Source organism: Anabrus simplex, chromosome 2 (assembly GCF_040414725.1).
Source record: "Anabrus simplex isolate iqAnaSimp1 chromosome 2, ASM4041472v1, whole genome shotgun sequence".
Classification (NCBI taxonomy): domain Eukaryota; kingdom Metazoa; phylum Arthropoda; class Insecta; order Orthoptera; family Tettigoniidae; genus Anabrus; species Anabrus simplex.
The window spans coordinates 610200037-610218092 of NC_090266.1; the positions used below are offsets into that span (position 1 = coordinate 610200037).

The 18056-nt window shown below is 37.9% G+C and overlaps 1 protein-coding gene across 2 annotated transcripts in view; it reads right to left on the reverse strand.

Annotated features, from left to right (window-relative positions):
• Chpf (Chondroitin polymerizing factor) overlaps positions 1–18056 on the reverse strand; it is a 213071-nt gene that overhangs the window by 14426 nt on the left and 180589 nt on the right. For both annotated transcript variants that reach the window (XM_067140998.2, XM_067140999.2), the window contains one exon: positions 16850–17036. In XM_067140998.2, coding sequence (XP_066997099.2) covers positions 16850–17036 — 187 coding nt within the window. The remainder of the gene's footprint in view (positions 1–16849; positions 17037–18056) is intronic.

Genomic DNA, 18056 nt, shown 5'->3' on the forward strand with positions numbered 1-18056 from the left:
CTGGTGTGAAAAGGGGAAACCACGGAAAACCATCTTCAGGGCTGCCAACAGTGGGATTTGAATCCACATCTCCCAGATGCGACCTCACAGCTGCGTGCTCGCAACCGCATGCCCAACTCGCCCGGTATTAATATTTAAGAAAGCTATACAATTTTAAAATGTTTTCAAAATTTACCTTTCTAAAATCAGGGTGCAGGGATTATTCATGTGTACACAGTAATTACAGGATAAGACTAAAAGGAGAACCCTAGTAAGAGTATGGATGTTGAAACTGGTAAAGGTAGAGAAAGCGAATGAGTTTAAGCAGTTAATACTAAGGACAGAGAAGGGGTTGCTTGCATAAATATATGTAAAGCGTGATAAGTGATTACTTAAGCTGAGTAGTAAATACTTTTAAGAATAAGCTATTGCTTGAAGTCAGTTGAAAGAATCAAGTAGTTACTTCCAAGTACTGGTATTTACTTGTTCTTGTAAGTAAACACTTAACATGTCGGCTGCTGGAGGCAGCATATTTGGACAGGTCATGGCATGCCTTCAGGAAAATGTAAATAAATGGGCAGAACATGCCTTCTTTCAATATGTTCACTTCTGGCCTCATTGTGTTAACGGACACTTATAAAATTTATAATTTCCTATAACTCGCAATTCTGCACCTCTTTTGCTTGTACATGGATAACTCATATTAACTGCACCGATTATTTCTATGGGAAATCTTTCATGTATTGTACAAAATGAAATACCAGTAACCATTATTTAAAGCATTTTTTTACCTTGATAAGAAAGAAAAATAAACAATAAAACACTAAAAATAACAACAAACATGTTAGGAAGCATGCAAGAGTGTTTGTGTGAGGAAGCGTCTGTGTGCATAGGGTACCAGCCTAGTATCCCACACACAGGCATGCTTGCATGCATGCAAATACTTTGGTAAAGTCATTGTTTTTAATTTTATTTCTGTTTTTATACTGTTTACCTTTTGCTCCAATGTTTTTTAATATTTTTCATGTACAAAATATTTTCTTGACCTGAAGAGTGATTTATTTTATTAGATACTCTCATTACAATGTATTTTTGTTTTAATGTAATTTGTAATAATAATAATAATAATAATAATAATAATAATAATAATAATAATAATGTTATTGTTTTTACATTCCACCAACTACTTTGACGGTTTTCCGAGATCCCGAGGTGCCGGAATTTTGTCTCTCAAGAGTTCTTTTACGTGCCAGTAAATCTACCGACACGAGGCTGACACATTTGAGCACCTTCAAATACCACTGGACTGAGTCAGGATCGAACCTGCCAAGTTGGGGTCAGAAGGCCAGCGCCTCAACCATATGAGCCATTCAGCCCGGCTCATGTAATTTGTAGTACACAACTTCATATTATTATGAATGTATTGCATTAATACATAAAGTATATTAAGATACATTATGGTATAATTTCAAGGGTAATGACACTGGCAGTTCATAATATTAAATGCAGAGAGAACAAAGTATTCCCATTCATTCATTACGCTTCCTGATGCCTCTTTGGTGTAGGTCACTGATTTCGATTCCACCTGGACATTCTTTGCAGCTGTCTTCTAAGCTTTCCCCTGTAAAGTCCAAGTCATCTTGTAAACATATGCTGATATTGGATAAAACCACACAGCATACAATTATTTTTGGAACCTTTTCTAAATGTATCTGCACTTTGCTTCTTTCAGCCACGGGAATTTTTAAATGGTGTAAGTAACCATGCAGTGATTCCATATCTGCTGTCTCCAAGTAAATAATAATTACCCTGAAATCTTGCAATCTTGTGATCAGTTCACTTAGGTTACAAGTAACTTGCTTATTTATGCTTGGGAATCCTTTCCGGTTAACATAATTATCTCCAAACACTCAGATATTTTAAAACTTGTATGTGAATGCAGCCTAACGCACCGATGACTGTAGGTTTTTGAAATCTATTTGATAATTTCACTTGAGCCTCATCCATGGTTCGTATGTCAGATGGAAACTTTATCCATTGGTGTGCCTTCGCCATAATGGTATCAGCGATCCTATTTATAGTCCTGCAGACTGTTGTATAGTGAACTCCACAATCTTCTCCAACACTTGTCTGGTATCCAGGATCACTAAGAAAATGAAGAAATATCTCATCTTTTGGCATGACCTAAGTGATCCTCCTGGTTTGTCATCAACTTCCATCATAAAAAAATGATCTGTCAGATGGTCAACACTGCCACTTTCCAAATGAAACAAAAGTTTGGATTGGGTATGGCTAATATTCTTTCTGTCCTTGTAACACTTCTTGCTGCATAAATTCCTGAGTCCTGCCCCGTCCAAAGTGGGATAAGTACAAACAAGTATTCCCTTTCACTACCTTGAAAATATTTAAGCACTACTAATGTTTTAATGCAGTACTGAAAACTTGAAGTGTTTATTCACCTCAATAAGTAAAACCTTGTTTTAATTCAATGAATGGTAAGTACTGTACTTTAATTACAGCAATAAAGCAAACACTTATTTCTATGCAAGAGGCCCAATGAGAATTTTGAAGAAGAATGGAAGAATTTTAATATTGCATTTGTCACTAGTGCAAAATGAGTATGTGGCAGAACATCAGAAGGAAATAAAGATAACATAGTGGAACGACAGAGTGCAAGAAAAAGCGAAGGAAGAGGAAAATGAATATATATAGAGAGAGAATGGAAAACAACCAGGACTGAAGAAAGCAGGTGGTGGTACAATGAAGAAAAAAAAATTAAATGAGAGAATGGTTATAGAAGAAAAGTCGGGAATTGTTTGCTCAGGAAACACAAGGGGCATATCAAATTGAAACACAATTTTGAATCTCCAGCAGTTCACAGCCTATTAATTTGTGAGTCGTGGCACTTCACAGATAACTAGAGCAGTTGTGTACAACACGATGGTAGCACTGAAAATAGGCATGCAATCTCTCGTTCAAAACAGTGCATTATTCTCATCATCAGTGCACTAGCATACAACATGGAGAACAATCATGAAGGACAATATTGGATGAGATTGTTTCTGTGGAAAGAGGGTGTGATCACCACAGGGATTCAGAGATTGATAGCAGTGTGAGGGCAGCATGTACCATCACGGAAAGCCATGTACAACCAGGTTTAAGATTGGAAAAATGGCTGTACATCATCAACAGAGAAAGGGACCAGATCCAGAAGGACAGTGTGACATTAACCAAGTTTGTGCAAGTAGAGCAGATTATTCTTGACAACAAGTGCATCACATTCACAGACATGGAGGTAAACACAGGGCTTGCCAGAAGATATTTCAAATGTACTGTGGTATTGTGCGCAAGTACCTACAACAGGAGAAGATGTCCAGCCGGTGGGTTCTATGCAAGGGACCCAATGAGAATTTTGAAGAAGAATGGAAGAATTTTAATATTGTATTTGTCACTAGTGCAGAACGAGTATGTGGTAGAACATCAGAAAGAGAAAGAGATATCATTGTGGAACGATAGAGTGTAAGAAAAAGTGAAGGAAGAGGAATATATATAGAGAGAGAATGGAAAACAACAAGGACAAAAGAAAGCAGGTGGTGGTGATACACTGAAGAAGAAAAAAAAATTAAATGAGAGAACAGTTATAGAAGAAAAGTTGCAGTCTATAACATGTGCATAAACTTCTTACATAGGATATTAAAACTGTGAATACAGTAGACTATATTTTTTTGGGTTTAAATCACTTAAGTAGACATGTACATAAGTATAAGACAAGTATGTGAGCAGTGACTACCTGCAATGCTACAACCCAGATCCAGTGGGCTTCATATCGAGGATCATGACTGGAGATTAAAATATGGCTCCATTATCATAAATCAGGCACCAAATGCTAATCAATGCAGTAGAAGCTATCAAGGAGGCTTGTCATGTCACTAGTCTCAGCGCCATTATGAAAGTGCTGTGGCTGCTGCTCTGTACTGGTAAATCCTTTCCCAAATAAGCTTAGGGAAGGCATTAGCCATGTTTGCAAAATTAAGAGAATGGGTGGCATATAGGGATGCTGTAGTAGAAACAGCAAGGGAATGTCTAGGAACAACTGTTGAATCCAAAAAGATGTCGTGGGAAGATTTTGGTAATAACCTGGAAAGGCTAGGTCAGCAGCAGGGAAACCTTTCTGGACAGTAATAAAGAATCTTAGGAAGGGAGAGAAAAAGGAAATGAACAGTGTTTTGAGTAATTCAAGTGAACTCATAATAGATCCCAGGGAATCACTGGAGAGGAGGAGGGAATATTTTGAACATCATCTCAAAGTAAAAGGAAATCTTCCTGGTGGTGTTGCGAACAGCCGAGCTCATGGGGAGGAGGAAAACGATGTTGGTGAAATTATGCTTGAGAAAGGGGAAAGGATGGTACGTAAATTTCACTGTCATAAAGAAACAGGAAAAGATGAAATCAGACCTGAAATGGTGAAGTATAGTAGGAAGGCAGGGATGAAATTGCTTCACAGAGTAGTAAGATTAGCATGGAGTGTTGGTAAGGTACCTTCAGATTGAACAAAAGTGGTAATTGCACCTATCTAGAAGCAAAGGGACAGGAAGGACTGAAACAACTATCGAGGTATCGCACTGATTAGTATACCAGGCAAAGTATTCACTGGCATCTTGGAAGGGAGGGTGCGATCAGTAGTTGAGAGGAAGTTGGATGAAAACCAGTGTGGTTTCAGACCACACAGGGGCTGTCAGGATCAGATTTTCATTATGCACCAGGTACCTGAAAAATGCTACGAGAGGAATAGGCAGTTGTGTTTATGTTTCGTAGATCTAGAGAAAGCATATGACAGGGTAGTGAGGAAAAGGAAGTTCACCATACTGGGGGACTATGGAATTAAATGTAGACTATTAAAATCAGTCAAAGGCATTTATGTTGACAATTGGACTTCAGTGAGAATTGATGGTAGAATGAGTTCTTGGTTCAGGGTACTTACAGGGGTTAGACAAGGCTGTAATCTTTTACCTTTGCTGTTTGTAGTTTACATGGATCATCTGCTGAAAGGTACAAAATGGCAGGGAAGAATTCAGTTAGGTGGAAATGTAGTAGGCAGTCTGACCTATGCTGAAGACTTGGTCTTAATGGCAGATTGTGCCGAAAGCCTGCAGTCTAATATCTTGGAACTTGAAAATAGGTGCAATGAGTATGGTATGAAAATTAGCCTTTTGACGACTAAACTGATGTCAATAGGTAAGAAATTCAACAGAATTGAATGTCCCAAATTGGTGATACAAAGCTAGAACAGGTAAGTAATTTCAAGTATTTAGATTGTGTGTTCTCCCAGGATGGTAATATAGTAAGTGAGATTGAATCAAGGTGTAGTAAAGCTAATGCAGTGAGCTCGCAGTTGCAATCAGCAGTATTCTGTAAGAACGTAGTCAGCTCCCAGACGAAACTATCTTTACATCGGTCTGTTTTCAGACCAACTTTGCTTTATGGGAGCGAAAGCTGAGTGGACTCAGGATATCTTATTCATATGTTAGAAGTAACAGACATGAAAGTAGTGAGAATGATTCCTGGTACAAACAGATGGGAACAATGGCAGGAGGGTAACTGGAATGAGGAGATAAAGGCTAAGTTAGGAATGAAATTGATGGATGAAGCTGTGCACATAAACTGGCTTCGGTGGTGGGGCCATGTGAGGCGAATGGAGGAGGATAGGTTACCAAGGAGAATAATGGAATCTGTTACGGAGGGTAAGAGAAGTAGAGGGAGACCAAGACGACAATGGTTAGATTCAGTTTCTAGCGATTTAAAGATAAGAGGTATAGAAATAAATGAGGCCACAGTACTAGTTGCAAATAGAGGATTGTGGCGATGTTTAGTAAATTCAGAGGCTTGCAGACTGAACGCTGAAAGGCATAACAGTCTATAATGATTATGTATGTATGTATGTATGTATGTATGTATTCTTTTGTCGGAAATCACCCAGAACAAATCGAGCTGCACGTGTATTTTTTTTTTTTTTTTCCAGTTCTTGAATCAAGTAATCCTGGTGAGGGTCCCATACACTGGAACCATACTCTAGTTGGGGTCTTACCAGAGACTTAAATTCCCTCTCCTTTACATCTTTACTAAAACTCCTAAACACCCTCATAACCATGTGCAGAGATCTGTACCCTTTATTTACAATCATATTTATGTGATTACCCCAATGAAGATCATTCCTTATATTAACACCTAGGTACTTACAATGATCCCCAAAAGGAACTTTCACCCCCAGCCACGCAGTCATTAAAACTGAGAGGACTTTTCCTGTTTGTGAAACTCACAACCTGACTTTTATCCCCGTTTATCTTCATACCATTGCCTACTGTCCATCTCACAACATTATCAAGGTCATTTTGCAATTTCTCACAATCTTGTAACTTACTTATTACTCTATACAGAATAACATCATCTCTGATTCCACTTCTTTACTCATATCATTTATATATATAAGATAACATAAAGGTCCAATAATACTGCCTTGAGGAATTCCCCTCTTAATTATTACAGGGTCAGATAAAGTTTTGCCTACTCTAATTCTTTGAGATCTATTTTCTAGAAATATAGCAACCCATTCAGTCACTTTTTTGTCTAGTCTAATTGCATTCATTTTCCCCAGTAGTCTCCCATGATCCACCCTATCAAATGCATTAGACAAGTCAATTGCAATACATTTCATTTGACCTCCTGAATCCAAGATATCTGCTACATCTTGCTGGAATCCTACAAGATGAGCTTCGGCGGAATAACCTTTCCTAAACTTGAACTGCTTTCTATTGAACCAGTTATTAATTTTGCAAACATGTCTAACATAATCAGGAAGAATGCCTTCCCTAAGCTTACATGCAATGCATGCCAAACTTACTGGCCTGTAATTCACAGCTTTATGTCTGTATTACATAAATATGATTGTAAATAAAGGGTACAGATCTCTGCACATGCTTATGAGAGTATTTAGGGGTTGTTAAGGATGTAAAGGAGAGAGCATATTTGTCTCTGGTGAGACCCCAACTAGAGTATGGTTCCAGTGTATGGGACCCTTACCAGAATTACTTGATTCAGGAACTGGAAAAAATCCAAGGAAAAGCAGCTTGATATGTTCTGGGCGATTTCCGACAAAAGAGTAGCGTTACAAAAATGTTGAAAAGTTTGGGCTGGGAAGACTTGGGAGAAAGGAGACGAGCTGCTCAACTAAGGGGTATGTTCCCAGCTGTCAGTGGAGAGATGGCGTGGGAGGACATCTGTAGACGAATAAGTTTGGATGGTGTCTTTAAAAGTAGGAAAGATCACAATATGAAGATAAAGTTGGAATTCAAGAGGACAAATTCGGGCAAATATTTGTTTATAGGAAGGGGACTTAGGGATTGGAATAACTTACCAAGGGAGATGTTCAATAAATTTCCAATTTCTTTGGAATCATTTAAGAAAAGGTTAGGAAAACAACAGATAGGGAATCTGCCACCTGGGCGACTGTCCTAAATGCAGATCAGTAGTGATTGATAAAAAACAATAATCAAATAAGTACTTCAGATATGGTACTATATCCCAACTCATTGTCTTTAGTACAGTATGTCCCCAGAAATCTTATCAATTCCAGTCACTTTTCTAGTTTTCAACTTTTGTATTTTATTGTATATGTCACTGTTATGAAATATAATTTTAATACTTCTTTAGCATTAGTCACCTCCTCTATCTGGACATTATCCTTGTAACCAACAATCTTTACATACTGTTGACTGAATACTTCTGCCTTTTGAAGACCCTCACATACACACTGTCACTGTTCTTTAATGATTCCTGGAATGTCCTTCTTGAAACCTGTTCCTGCCTTAAAGTGCCTATGCATACCCTTCCATTTTTCACTAAAATTTGTATGACTGTCAATTATGCTTGCCATCATGTTATCCTTAGCTGACTTCTTTGCTGGATTCAGTTTCCTAGTAACTTCCTTCAATTTCTCCTTACTTCCACGGCCATTTCTAACTACTTCTCTCCAATCCGCACCTATTTCTCTATTATAATAAGGTGGGTCTTTATCATTCCTTACCACCTCTAAAGGTACAAACCTGTTTTTACATTCCTCAACAATTGCTTTAAACCCATCCCAGAGTCTGTTTACATTTTTATTAACCGTTTTCCACTTATCATAATTACTTTTTTTTAAACTCCCTCATATATGATTTATCAGCCATATGGTATTGCCTAATAGTCCTACTTTTAAGAACTTCCTCTCTATCATGCTTATTTTCAACTACGACAAAAACAGCTTCATGATCACTAATACCATCTATTACTTCGGTTTCTGTATAGAGCTCATCTGGTTTTACCAGCACCACGTCCAGGATATTCTTCCCTCTAGTTGATTCTTTCTGAACCAGCTGTCCTTCCCATATTAATTTATTTGCCATTTGTTGGTCCTGCTTCCTGTCATTCGCATTACCTTCCCAGCTGACATTTGGTAAATTCAGATCTCCCACTACAATCACATTCCTTTCCATGTTGTGTCCCACATAGCTGATTATCTTTTCAAATAATTCTGAATCAGCATCAGCGCTACCCTTTCCAAGTCTGCACACTCCAAAGACATCAAGTTGCCTATTATCTTTAGAAATGAGCCTTACACCTAGTATTTAATGTTTGTCATCTTTAACTTTTTCGTAGCTTACAAATTCTTCTTTCACCAGAATGATAACTCGCCCTCCTACCATTCTTATCCTATCTCTACGATACACACCCCAGTTCTGCGATAATATTTCTGCATCCATTATATCATTCCTCATCCATGATTCAATTCCTATTAAATTATCTGGCAATTTATTAAATTACTTAGTTCTATTCCTTTTTTTACAATAATTCTACAGTTCAACACTAATATTTTTATGTCACCCCTACTTAACATCCAGTCCAGATCCCTGTACCCTTATTACCGCTCCCTAGCCCACCCCGTTTCCCTGAATGTACCTCCCTATAGCCCTTCCAAACAAATTTCCTAACTTATACTTACACTGTGGTTTAAGTGAAGGCCATCTGAGCGCAGATCCCTATCTCCTAACCACCCACTGGGATCTAGAAATCTCACTCCCAGTTTCCCACATAGGCAACCCACTCTATAGTCTCATTTAAATCCCCAATCACCCTCCAGTCAGTATCCCTCCTTCACATTATGTCTGATATACAGTAATAAAGTTTTGAGCAATATCCTATCCTCTCCGAAATTTCATCCTTGATGTTTCCTTTCCCAATTAGCTTACTTCCTAGGTATTTAAAAGCATCTACTTCTTTAAGAATTTTTCCATTAAACCTAACATCCTTCACTTTTTTGTTTTCTCTACTGATTTTCATTACCCCACTTTTCGTTAAACTTATTTCTATGCCTGCTTCTTCAATTGCCCTCTGCCAGGTATTTAGTTGTTCTTCCAATTTTTGCTCATTTTCTTCCCAAATCATTACATCATCTGCATATGCTATGACCTTCATATTATTTGCTATTGACCCTTTGCAAACTTTCCTCATAATGTTGTCCATCACTATATTAAAGAGCACTGGTGAAAGTACACTTCCTTGTCGAACTCCTCTGTCTGTTCTGTTTTTTGCCATTTTATAACATAATTCAGACATTTGTTATACACGTTTCTAATTCTGAATTGCATTTCTCTTGACAATTCCATTTTATTCAGCCCTTGCCATATCTCTCTTCTTCTAACCATGTCATAAGCCTTTGGATATCTATGACTGAAACTGCGATGTCTTTCCCAAATTCCCATTTTTTTTCTACTACTTGTCTAGCTGTAAATATGGCATCAATAGTTGATCTTCCAGGTCTAAATCCTTGTTATTATTCTCTTAATTGTGAATCTAATCTTGTTCTTGATTTTTTATAAGATTATCTTTTCATAAATCTTCATGCAATGACACAATAATGCTATTCCTCTGTAGTTCTCACAAAGTGCCCTATTACCTTTTTTTAAGTCTCGCTCCATGGATAAGTGGTTAGCGTGCTGGCCTTTGGTCACAGGAGTCCCGGGTTCGATTCACGGCAGGCTCGGGAATTTTAAGCATAATTGGTTAATTCCCCTGGCATGGGGACTGGATGTATGTGCTGTCTTCATCATAATTTCATCCTCACCATCGTGCGTAGGTTACCTATGGGCGTCATATCAAAAGACCTGCGCCAGACCACTTCGGAGGCCACATGGCATTTCATTTCATTTCACCTTTTTTTTTTTTTAAATAGGTACAATAATTGCCCTTGTCCAATCATCAGGAATCTCTCCGTCAGTCCATACTATCTTCAGTATTCTATACAGCCACTGCATTCCAGTAGGTCCTGTAGCTTTAATCATTTCCACTGTGATGTCATCTATTCCAGGAGCTTTGCCATTTTTCATTTCTAATACAGCATTTTCTACATCCAACATTTGTAGATCTTCTCTTCCTATTTCATCTGATCGTTTGTTCATCCCTTCCACTGTAATGGTGATATTTATTTTATGTAGGGTTCATTTGTTTCATTTTGTCCTTCTTTTTGCTTCCTTCCGTTACCTAATATGTGGTATAATATCTTCTTTTCATTCTTATCTCCTTTGCAAATTTTTCCCAGGACATCTTTTTAGCCAATGCTATCATTTCCTTTGCTGCTCTGCGTAGTCATTTCCATTTGTCTCTATCATGTTCCATTCTGTTTCTGAACCATTCTCGACATGCATTATTCTTCTTCTTGACTGCATCTGCAATTCTCTCATTCCACCAGGGAGTTTCTTTGTGTCTGACTTTTGTTGATGTCCTTCCACAGGTTTCTTCTGCTGCTTTGACTAAAGCCTGTTTGAATCTTTTCCATTTTTCCTCTCATCTTTAGGAATTGAGTTTTAATCTTTTCCCTATATATCTGTTGGATTTCTCTATCATTTTGTTTCTAGCATTTGATTTTTGCCTGTCTTCCCCCCCCCATATTTACCCCTTCTGAATTTCAACAGTGTCCCCACCAATAGTCTGCGGTCACCGTCAAGATTAATGCTTGGAATCACTGTCACGTCTGTCAAGCATCTTCTGATTTCTTCCATTATTATTATATAATCAGTTATGGATTTCTGTTCCAAGTTCCAACTGTATCTGGTAAACTTGTGACTGCCGGGCTGAGTGGCTCAGATGGTTAAGCCGCTGGCCTTCTAACCCCTACTTGGCAGGTTCGATCCTGGCTCAGTCCGGTGGTATTTGAAGGTGCCCAAATACGACAGCCTCGTGTCGGTAGATTTACTGGCACGTAAAAGAAGTCCCGCGGGACTAAATTCCGGCACCTCGGCGTCTCCGAAGACCGTAAAAGTAGTTAGTGGGACGTAAAGCAAATAACATTATTATTATTATTAAACTTGTGACTCTCTCTTTTCTTATACCATCCATTACCAATGATTCATTTATTTCTCAGACAAATGTCTAATAACATCTCCCCTTCAACATTTCTGTGATCTCCGTGGCTTCCTATAACTGTTTCATATCCTCCTCTATCATTCCCATTGAAGTCTCCTATAATCACAGTCTTGTTAGATGTTACAGCATCCTCCAGTTTAGTGATAAACTCTTCCTTTTCATCTATTTCACAACCTATTTGAGGAGCATAAACCTGGATTATATCAAGGATATTTTCTTCCATCATTAACTGAACTTTAATTATCCTGTCACAAACATAATCCACACTGAGTACTTTGTTGGTCAGTTCTTTAGCCACCGAGCTCGATAGCTGCAGTCGCTTAAGTGCGGCCAGTATCCAGTAATCGGGAGATCGTGGGTTCGAGCCCCACTGTCGGCAGCCCTGAAGATGGTTTTCCGTGGTTTCCCATTTTCACACCAGGCAAATGCCGGGGCTGTACCTTAATTAAGGCCACGGCCGCTTCCTTCCACTTCCTAGGCCTTTCCTATCCCATCGTCGCCACAAGACGTATCTCTGTCGGCGCGACGTAAAACAAATAGCAAAAAAAAAAAAAAAAAAAAAAAAAAAATTCTTTAGCCACTATTATTGCAACACCATTTCTTCTTTTGTCTCTTCCTGACCACCACATTTTATATCCCCTCTCCAGCACCTTACTACCACTCCCTTTTTTTATTTCACTTAGTCCCATTATCAGTATGTTTCTCTCTGTCATCATCCATGTGATTTCTTGAATTCTTGCACCCTTTTCTAAGGATACTGCATTAATAGTCTCAATTCTTATATTTTTCTTTGAACAGATTTGTCTATCATCGGAGCAATTTTGGCCTTCATACCTGACAGATCTGCACAAAGGCTTTGTCACTTTAAGTATTGGTTTTACATTTGATCCAAGGGTCGTTTGATTGTTGAAAGCGATATTAATACGCTACCACTGGCTTGCTAGGCCTATCATGGATCTTTGCGTTAATATTTTGTTATGCAGTAGCTGGTCCGTGCCTGACATGCAATTCCTCATGTCAGTAAGGTTTATGGTTTACCCGCCAATACAAAGGAGGCTAAATGGAGTGGGGTCGCCACATCCCTATGTCGAGCCGAATAATAATGATGATAATAATAATAATAATAATAATAATAATAATAATAATAATAATAATAAAATTGGAATGGATTTTACATTGCCAATAGGGAGCTGCTATTTTGACATTATGTTATGATCATTTTGGTGACAATTAGAAATGAAAAGGCAAATAGGTTGAATTTGTTATGGTGACCGTGAAAATATGTAATGAGACTTGGTCATCCACCGTCCTCAGTGAAACAACATTCATAGCCACTGGGTCGTGTGATCCACAGTAATATGGAGTAATTTCAGTCACTGGATTGATGAATATTTTTCAAATATTTAACTGTCAGTTAGGTATGTGAATGGATTTCTTTTGCAAATATGTTTTTATAGATGAAGTTTATAGATGAAGTTAGGATGTCTTCCCTTTCAGGAGTGTTTATTTAAATGATAGGATATTAGGATAGTAGGTGCTTAGTTGTTGTTTCACTTATATTATTTGCTTGTCAATGTGGGAGAATCACCCACATTTTTAGGAATTGTAGGATGGGAAAACAGAGTGCTTGTTCCTTTTTTCTTTCTAAATAACTTTTCACTTATGTTATTCATGCCAAGCAACTTGCAACTAGATAGTAAATCATTGAACAGACCTATATAAAAATATGTAAATAATAATTTCATACCATTAATGTAATTGTAAGCTCCTTAAGACATTTCATATGTGGTGAAATGAGGGATTCAGGAATCCAGCAGATTCAATTGGATCGATAATTTTCTGCGTGAAGTGCAATTATGTAAAGATGTTAGGTAGGTCTGTTTAGCTGATCAAAATGAATAATTAGATGTAAATGACCGCTAATATTCCATGCATGCATCAAGGTGCTCATATCATGTGTAATAAATAGATTAAGGCGATTTTATTTTTGTATCCATTCAGGTAACGTCATATGAAAGGCCAGATTGAGGCCAAATGTATTTTATGCTAATCAAGGTAATTAAAAAGGGAGCAGTGAACTTCGAAAATGAAGTGTGTTCAAAGGAAACTTAGAGGATTTATTGGAGCAGTTCTAACTCAAAACTTTGTTATGTAATGTTTTGCTACTTAGGTAAACCTTCATAATAAATAAAGGAAGGTCAACAGTGCTCATGGTTCTTATAATCTATAATAATTTTAGCTGATACTTTTACATAAATGATGATAGAGATTATGTCAGTTAACGATGGAATTTTATATTTTGATTAATTTATTACTTTAATTAACTTTAATTTTAATTAATTTTGATCTTATAATATCATTTGATGAGGAGATTGTACAAGATGTTCTGCTTTAAGTGTCAGGGTAACTGTGTTGGTCTTGCGTATAGTAAATCTGCACGTTTTCAATGGGCTAGAAATCAATGATCGTGGACAGAAGCTGACTAGCGGAAAGTAATGTGGTCTAACGAATCATGTTTTTGCCTGTATTCCAAAGACGCACATCACTAAGTGCATCGAAGGCTAAATGAAGCATTTCATCCTGGATGTGTGAAAGTTCAGGTTCAAGCCGGAGGTGGGTCTTGATGTTTTGGGGGTGTTTATCATATCATAGATTGGGCCAGCTCACTAACATGAATCAGCATGTTTATTTAAACATTCTGGATATCAGGTGTTGCCCTTCAGTCAACATCTGCATGATGACTATGCTATTGATACTCCAATTTTTCAAGTGACAACAGCAAAAATCATTGGGCTGGATGAGTATATGACTAGTTTTGTGAACATTCCCCCACCCTATTACATCTTCTTTTGCTAGTTGCTTTACGTCGCACCGACACAGATAGGTCTTATGGCGACGATGGTATAGGAAAGGGCTAGGAGTGGGAAGGAAGCGACCGTGGCCTTAATTAAGGTACAGCCATAGCATTTGCCTGGGTGAAAATGAGAAACCACGGAAAACCATCTTCAGGGCTGCCGACAGTGGGGTTTGAACCCACTATCTCCGGGATGCAAGCTCACAGCTGCGTTATTACATCTTGATTGACTTGCAAAGTCACCTAACTTGAACTCCACGGAAAATCTGTGGGACATGTAGGAACAGCAGAAAAAACGCTGACATTCGCATCCCGCAATTTGGAGGAATCGCGCAATCAAATCCTCAGCGAGTGGCTTAACCTAGATGCGACATATTTGCACAACCTTGTGGACTCGCTTCCTAACCGAATCCAGGCGGTTATCAAGTCCAGAAGCGGAGTTACACGGTATTAAATGATGCTTGTAATGATTTCTCCAAGGGCGAGTCATTTTATGCCCGATGAGCTTATATTCGTTTTGTGTATATACTAGCTACTATTCACAGCTTCGCCTGTGCAGTCATGGTTTCCCACACTTTAAAAAAATAAAATTTCATTTCAGGCAATTCATTTACAGGCTATGTAGCAATGACCACAGCTCCTTACAGAGAGATCAGTATCTTAATTCTAGAAATCAGTCCACAAGTTTAAGAGCACCAAAATAGCCACAATGGTTGAACTAAGAACAAATCTGCATTGATGTTATATAGGGGCAGACATTCAATTTTTGTTTCCTTGGTCACTGGGTACCCTCCACAGGCCCATTACATTTTTTAAAAATATTTGTGCATTAACATTACATCCCAATTTTATTCACTCACTGAAAAAATCTAATCATCATGGATCAGAGCACCAAATAACACAAAATAGTATACATGATTATTTGATAGAAAAGAACAATTCATTTATTCAACAGAGCACTGGCTCACAACACAAAAGCAAACATCACACAATCTAGTATCATATCCACAGGATCAAAAATCGATATTGTAACTTATATACCAGAATTACATTTCCTATAAAAATAACACAGTACAAGGAACATGCAGCATGTAAAGATTCAGCCACCTGCTAAGAAAATTCATTCCTCAGGAAATGTTGATAAACCGAACACATGAAGAGAGCCATAAAGGGATGCTACATATCCGAATTCATACTTATTATTGAGTGCATATTATTTATCTGTTGGAGACATAAAAATGAGTGATCCTAAAAAGGAACTCTTCAGGATTACTTCCCCATGGGTATAACAGAACAGTTCAAAAAATGATCCAAGAACTGCAACTCAGAAGTCCTTGCCAGCTGAACTTTCACCTGTGATTACTATTTACAGTTACGTGAACGGTTGATTTCAAATATGGAATAATGTGCTTTGTACATGATATTAATAAGATCTTGTATAAGAATAGCAATAACAAACATCTTGAATAACAGTGGTTTTAAAACATCAGAAATCATGAACACATCATTTCTTTTTCTATGGCTCTTCAGTGCATTGTAAACCTTGGCCTCTTCAATAATCTTCCACCATTCTACTCAATCCAACTCTAAAGCTTTCCATTTCTATAGCCCATTTCTCGAAGATCCTCAATGACTCCATCAATCTCATTCTTGGTCGACCTCGGCCCCTCTGTCCTTCTGGATTTCCATTTAAAATCTTTTCTGCTCTATCCGTCCGGCCCACCTCTATCTGGCTGATTTCACCATTCTTCTAATAGGTGGATCTTTATAAAAGTTGTACAATTCATGATTGTACCTTCTCCTCCATTTTCTTCTTTCGCAGATTTGGCCAATGATTCTGCAAAATATACTTCTTTCGCAGGCATCCAGCATTCCAGTATCTATGAACACATCACAGGAAGGCTACAGGGACTTTAGCTCCGCCACTGGCAAACGCTTTCCTCTTTCCAACTACTGGCTCCATTTGTAGACAACAATTGCTAAAAAGTTTATTCCATATCCTCTTAGCGGACAGAATATTGAATTGCATATAATCTGCAGTCCTCTCTAGATAAAAATTCTAGTATTATCACTGTGTATAATTTTTTGTGCTGTGTAATTTAATAGCCGGCCCAGCGGTGTAGGGGTAGTGTGCCTGCCTCTTATCTGGAGGCCCCAGGTTCAATTCCCGGCCAGATGAGGGATTTTTACCTGGATCTGAAGGCTGGTTCGAGGTCCGCTCAGCCTACATGATTACAATTGAAGAGCTATCTGATGGTGAGATGGCAGCTCTGGTTTAGAAAGCCAAGAATAACGGCCGAGAGTATTCGTCGTGCTGACCACACAACACCTCATAATCTGCAGGCCTACAGGCTGAGCAGCGGTCGCTTGGTAGGCCAAGGCCCTTTGGGGCTGTTGCGCCATCGGGTTTGGTTTTTTGGTGTAATTTAATAGCTATATCTACCATTCATAATTTTCCTTGGATTGGAAACCAAATCACATAACCATTACTCTATAACTAAATAGTTCTGATTCCTTTGCCTGGATGCCACTACCACTTAACATAGACTAGTACTATACCTGTGGAGTAATCCTTGGTGTAGAAAGCTATATGACCAGTGTGATGAGAATCATAGTGTCCGTAATTCTTATTGATGTCAAGTTCTAGCGGTCTAGGAAATGAAGTTGAATACACAATGCTTGGATGAAACTCAGAAAATGGTATGGGACTAAAAACTTGCCATTCTTGTATTGTATTCATACGGACCTGTAAAGAATATAAAAACATGGCAGATGTTAGTTTTATTTATAGTCAAGCAAACGAGTGATTTTTATTCTCTGTTTACAACTTTATAGTTGTAAGATACTGTTGATAAGATAGAGCTACTATAATGATAATCAGGTGACTTGTACAGAATTATGTGTCAACACCAGTAGAATAATATATACAGTAATACCCTTCTTTTACACATTTCCAGGGACACAAGGAATGCTGGTGTGGTGTAAACTGGGGGAAAGTGTAAATCGTAGGAAACAATTTATACATGTAAAAATGCTCTGGAAAAGGAGGGAAATGTTACACAAATGCATATTATTAGTTTATAGAGTATTTCAATCTTAATCTATTACTTACCCCAAATAAAGATCCAATATAAATTAACTGTTGAAACTACACTGCCTTTGTAATACTGGTCATCCACTGACCATGAAAAGCGTACTGGTAGGTAGTTAAAATATTGTGTACCGGTAATATATTCGTTTAATCTGGTTATCTTTCTTTCAATAATTACAGAATTATTTAAAATGCAATAAATTTTCTTTCTCTGGATGGAACATTTTCATTACTGCTATCATACATATTTACAACATTAACACACATTTATTCCAGATGGAAAACTACACAATCATTGCTTCCTACAAAAATAGTCCAGAATCAATCTCTGTTTACACTTATTTCTAATGTCCTCTATTTGTTTTTCAAGTTCATAAAGGTTATGAAAATTATTTCCACCTCCTCTATACATGACAAGATATCTACATAAACTGTCCACTGCTGCACCTGCCCTAGCACTAGTAGGCATCACGTCACTATGCTCTTCTTCTTTATTGTCACTGATGGGAGATTCAGCTGAAGTTCATTCCACAAACAACTCCTACACACACTTCTTTCCTCTGCAGTAATCACAGCATCATCAACCCAAGGAAAGAGTTCAGCAGTGCAGTTTGACTGCAACATTCTCCCTGCCTAAGGAAGCAAACCACCACCACCACCCCAACCACCTCCTCC